General features: G+C 22.7%; 1 protein-coding gene across 1 annotated transcript; it reads right to left on the reverse strand.

The window, feature by feature from the left end:
- Window positions 1-5,903: 5,903 nt before the first annotated feature.
- Window positions 5,904-6,359, reverse strand: LOC112596640. Its single transcript, XM_025342401.1, has one exon. The coding sequence runs from the start codon at window positions 6,357-6,359 to the stop codon at window positions 5,904-5,906; it is 456 nt and encodes a 151-aa protein (XP_025198186.1).
- Between the last annotated feature and the right edge of the window lie 320 nt (window positions 6,360-6,679).

Below are 6,679 nucleotides of genomic sequence, written 5' to 3' on the forward strand. Positions count from 1 at the left end.
AGTTTTTATCGTTGTTCTATATTAAAAACACTAAACAGATATTCCAATTAAATTTATAATAGTTATAAACTTATAACTTTTAAAATGTAGGTTTCATAGAAATATGTATAAACTTAAACACTTATATCAGTCGTTAATAATTTTTATAGATTTAAATTTGAAATTAATTAAAAAATCAATAATACAAGATACTAGAAAAATGAGCCCACAACGTTCGCATAGTTGATTTACCTATCTTTAACACCATTTCATCAATTAATCGTTATTATTGAAATTCATTAAAAAATAATGTCATATACTCGTATATGAAACATAAAAAACGAATAGATGATTTAAATTGTTATTCGTTTTAAAGTTCTTTTCACTTGCTCTCTTTTTTTCCTTTTAATTTACTTTTTTTTTATTATTATTAAAAATGTATACAATTGTAGGTACACATAATATTATATTTTTTACAATAAACATAATTTATAAACGGGGGAAATAAAGGCTATAGACCTAAGGAAAGAATCAATTTAGTGATAATAATTCATTGCTTTAAATTCATTAAATTATATAAAATAGCTAATTTATTAATATTATTAATTGATTTAATATTTTTATAATAAATCGGATTTAACGATAAAAATAATTTTACATTTTTTATAGACGATCTCTATTAACCCTTGAAGACAGTATTTGGAAAATTCTCTATTATATGATGAATAGAGTGATATGTATGTGTTGATATACGTTAATGAGAAAATTGAAGAATTTATTGACCATTAAGTGATTGGAGTAAATTAAATCAGCAAGAATAATAAAGAAGTTAACATTATTTATAACAATATTATTGTTATTACTGAATCTATGATATTAAATGTCGATATCATATATAGTAGATGCATCATATAAATGAAAAATATTATTTTTTCGGTAAATACACAGAAAATTTCAACACTCACATTGGAGAAAATTCTTCAATTAATGGGGAAATACTATGTAAAGAAAAACAAATTAAGGATAACTTTTAAGAATTGCTATTTTTTTTTCTATTCAATTATATGTAATTAAAATAAAATTTCTATCATTGCATAATACATACATATATGATATGTCTATTTTAATATTTTTATTAAAATTAAAAAATAAATATAATAATAATACACATTTGTAATGTATATTATAAATAATAATACAAGTTAATATACTTACTTGGAACTATAATATATTGATTGATTTTTGATGTAATGAAACTTAAATTGTACTTTTGAACGACAGACGGAAATGTAAAATTATACGTGTACACAACATTATGCGGTTAAATTCAACTAAATGAATTTTACTTTATCTTATCTGCTCAGTAATTAATTATTATAGTGTATTGTAATATATTTATAATAATTGGATAAAAGGTAACAAATTATCATAGTCATAACGATTCAGTAAGTAGGTTTATATAATTATATCTAATGTTTTTACTTTTTACCACGAGTGCAAGTAACACTACCGAAAGTTGTACCTTTATACTCGAACTGATACCGTTCAATTTTCTTAGGCTTATCAATTTCAGCCAGTTAAAACAAAGTTGGATTTTATTATTCAACGAATCTAAAATCACCTACAATAATATAGGTGATAATATTTACAAATATCATATAATGATTTGGTTTATACTTTATAAAATGTTTAGATATATAGATATACTCGTAAATACCTAATAACATTATATTCATATGAAATATATTTTATACTATTTATTTCAAGTCTTAAGTACCTATTTATAACATAACAAACATAAATCATGTACAAATATATAAATTGTATTTCTTAACTATACACATTTAGTAGAAACTTGAAACACTTTTTATTGATTTGTATTATTTTTATAAAAATATAAACATAAATATAATTCAATGTATTCTTTTTTAAATGCCATTAAAACACGAGTTTGTCATAGTTTTAAAAGTTTGACAAAAAATATGGACATTGCTAAATATTTTATTCTGTTTTGATAGATTGGTTGTATGTTAGTTAATTGTTTATTTATGTTTGTTCTTATTATTTTGAATATTAGGCCAAGAACATCCAAAATTCATATTCATTTAATATTTTTGTCTAAATAGATTGAAAATTAAAGATTAATGTAATTTTATACATCATCGAAACATTTAAAATACTGGTTAACAGATCGATTGTGCAATCTGGAACTGTTTGAATATTTTACTTTAGAAAATAATTTTAGATGTTCAAATGCGTAGACAATACATTTGATGAACGTTCAGTTTGGTTGCCCATATTTTTTCGTTGTTAAAAAAATAGAACTTTTATATGAACCCAAGAATTTTAATTACTGAATTAGATTTATTTCAACTCTTCTTTCTCCAAAAAAAAAAACCTACGCTAGACAAGAGAATATTAGATATTAAATTAGTATAATACTATTATTATATTATTATTTTTGTATATTATATTTCGAATAATTAAACTTTCAAGATGTTAAAGATTGAATACAACAATTTATATGGAACAATTGATTTAATTATTCAATTTATCAGGTGTTAAAAATATAAAATATCCAAAAGAAAAATATACGAAAAAATAATAATAGTAATGATCCAACAAATTTAAATAATGAAAATATTTATACTTGATAAACTAAACATAACTATTTTTTTCAACAACCATAAAATTATGTAAAATTATGTGTACAAAAATCCATTAGTTTAGTATAAGAATAATAAAAATATTTTGACATTAAAAATCGTTTAGTACTTACACGCATTCTCTATTTTAAATATAATATTCACAAAGTTACAATAAAGTTATTTGAAATGTATTTACCTCCAAATTTTCTAAATTATAGTTGGTTGTTTTTAAACACAGCTCGCGGTGAGTAGATATAAAAACGACAAATGAAGACTATCGATTACACAAAAATACAATCTATACACAATATACGTCAAATATAACAGAAACTCGGTATGTAATAATACACGTGAGGCAATTAGGAAATAGCAAGTTTTGATTATGATAGTATATTTACACATGAACATCGAAAATAATAATTATTAATTAAACCAGTTATTAATATACAATTTTACCGAATACGCATACAGCGCCCACGTCCCAAAAAACATATAATATTTTTTTATTGTTGGTTATTTTGTCTTTCAAATATTATTTTCATCGGTGTTGTTTATTTCGGATATAATTTCAGTGAGTATTCTTTTTGGGTATTTTATCACATTACCATATATTACTTTAAGTATGATGCTTTTTATAATACGTTTTGTTATATATATTATTTTTGTCCAACTATTTTAAATGTATATAATATATATATATATATATATATCAATTTTTAATAATACTATGGAGAATTTCAAATCAAATAATATGTTAACCATACAAACTTGTAATTTAGGATATTTTAATAATTTATTTGTGTTTTTATTATTGTTTTGGGTCTTAAGATCATTTTTCTTCTACTTGAATAAAATCAAATCTAAGTCGTTATTATTTAATTACGATTATTATATTTAATCGAAAATATTGAACATGACCTATATTATATTATTATTATTTTTTCAATATTTCACTTGGACGTTGAAATTAATTGACCCGTCATCAATATATCTAACTAACAAAATTATTCCCATTTCTTATTTGCCGACATTTGTTATCGACCATTGTAAATCGCTATTTTCATAAATTACATCTTTGGCCATACTGTAGCTTGGTATAAACAATAAATATACATTATATTATATTTGGCAGGAGTCAGTACGGTGACCGCGTTCACCGTGTGCGTATGTATATCGTAATGGGGCGTATACCTGCGTAGACTACCCTAAATGTCAACCACCCTTTACATTTTTAAAATAAAAAATAACCCGAAAATTGATGGTAGTGTGGTTTGATTGTATTAAAAATGAAGCGTTTTATTTATTTTTTCAACAATAATTGGGTACCATACTACTTTTATTAAATATGAACTAAATGTTAAAAACAAATGTGACGTTTATGTTATGACATAAAATACGGTATTATTATATATTTATCAGTCATGTGTATAACAATAGTTTTTGATTGGTGTACGCGATGATTGCTATGCACAGTTGTTTTTAAAACAACACCTATTGAAAAATATTGAATCGGCAAAAAATGTCTTTTGTGTTCGAGCACTTTCTCTTTTTAGGTGATTATCGTCTAGTCTGTTTACATCTGGAAGAAATATTACCATTGAGCATTGGCAATAAATTAATGTTTTGCGATGATTTCAAATTCAAAATTGATTCAAATTAATAACTTAATTTATTATTAAAAGTAGTATAATAAAGCTTTCTCATGTGTCGAAGTCAACTAATCAGCAAGTACATTTGGTAAGGTTCACTTTACTGATTCTCAATCGGTATGTCATGACAGTAGTACTGTAATAATATGTATTAGTGTGTTATCAAAAATATATTTTTGGTACATTGCTTTAAATTTTAATGTTATATTTTTAATTATACTATTCGTCATTACTTTAAATTTTAAAGTTACATTTTTAGTTATACTATTCGTTTTTGGTCCTAATTATATAAGTTTTTTATGAATTATTTGGTTTTAAGTTAGGGCGTAATTAATTATTGTAAAAAAAAAGGTTAAAATCAACTACGTTTCTACACGATACACTTTTTTTTTTTTTGTCGTTGTCATGATTTTTACAGTACCTAATTTTAATAATATACATTAAATAATCTCAGTAATTATGGTTAAATCCCTTCAGAGAAAATTTTTAATGATTTGCATATTTATGTTATTTAATTTTCAATAAACTTTTTAATTTTTCGTGTATAATTGCATATTACGTTATAGTATTTAAAATCTGTAATACAAAAAGCGCCGATAATTAAATATTAATTTTCTATACCTAGTTATATGTTTCATCTTTATTTCTTGACTAACCACCAAATTTTAAAATAAGAATTTATTGGAGTTATAACTTATAAGCATTTTAACATTGGAATTTTTTTTCATCTTAACTTGCTTCAATATTGAATCATAGAAAAAAAAACCGAACATATAAATATATATATTATGTTCTTACCTTTACATTTGATGATAAATCAATTCACTTTAATGATAAAACTTACAGTTAAATTGATTCTTATGAAGAAAATTTTCTACGTTAGACGTTTGTTTGACGGAGTGTATATGGTGTCTTTATCTTAACCAATCATTAATTGTCAAATTTAAACTTAACCCTCGATTTCTTCTTTATATTTTATAATTTTTATCTGAGCCTGTCAATTACAGGTAGTTAACGGAAAGTCGAATAATAGCAAGTAACATACGTATTTTGTAAACTAATACTCTATATTTTTTCCAAATGTTTTCATGTATTACAAATACACATTATTTAACTCTTATGAAAATATTCCATAATTATTAAATTATAAGTAGTACAAACAGAAATCCATATTAAAATAGACATTTTTGATGAACTAAATGGATGTTAAATCATAAAACTCGTATAAAAAGAATTATTAAAAATTTCGCAACGAAAATTTCAATATTGAAGGAAACATGTGGTTTACAACTTTTCTAAATATTAATACGTTTCACATTAATAAGAATTGGTATTTCATGCTCGAATTCAAAGTAGTACACTTATATTATATTATATACGTTTTCAAGTATTAATAATTAACTAACGATTTTCAAAAATATTTGATGATATATTTATATATATTAATATATATATATATATATATATATATTTATGTAAAATTAAATTGTATAAAAAACAAAATTTTAAATAAAAATATAATACCTAATTTAAAAATTCAACTCCTAGTTACACATAAAATTTAAAGTTTTAACTTGCTAAAAACCTAAGTTGAGTATAAAGTATATTAAACTTAAGAATTACGATTTTATTGTTCAACAACGTCTTTATTTTTCTCTTGGTAAGTAGACGCTATCAAATGCGCCAATACACGTCGTTCTTTTTCCAATATGAAAAGTTGTTCCGAAATTTTTTCCTGTTCTTGTTGTGCTGTTATCAGAGCCATATCAAGTTCCTTTAATTCAACGATTAACATATTTCGTTCGTTTAGTTTTCTTTCAACAATTTCATTATTCGCGTTTTGATCTAAAATTTCCTTTAATTTTTTTACATTATCAGCAACGCTAAAAGTTCCGATAATTGAATATTGATCTTCTATGGTTTTACGTAATTTCTTAATTTCTTGGCCGATCGCTGAATTTTCAAAATTCGTGCTAATGCTATTTTTTTCACTGCATAAAGAATGAATAGCTTCATTTAGCCGATTAAATTGGAGTTTTACTGACCGTACTTTTCTTTTTTCTTTTTTTTTGACAGATTTCATCTTTATTTTTTTATTTACGAAAATGTATTATTGATATAAATTATAGACTGATATTAAAATATTCTATGGGTTTATTTATAGTTAATATGAACCGTTACTATAGTTATTTAAATACAATTATTTATGGTTTGTAAATTTAAATCTTTGGGTTATACAAAAATAATAATAATCGTTATGAACTTATTAAGATTTTATTACCATTATTACTTAATATTTAGAGAGTAATTTTCACTTTTTTATAAATCATAATTGTATATATTATACTATTGTTAAGTCAAATGAACATTCATTTGAAAATATCCCATAAAAAAAAACTTTAT

Source organism: Melanaphis sacchari, unplaced genomic scaffold (assembly GCF_002803265.2).
Source record: "Melanaphis sacchari strain LSU unplaced genomic scaffold, SCAv2.0 Contig32_pilon_pilon, whole genome shotgun sequence".
NCBI classification, from domain to species: domain Eukaryota; kingdom Metazoa; phylum Arthropoda; class Insecta; order Hemiptera; family Aphididae; genus Melanaphis; species Melanaphis sacchari.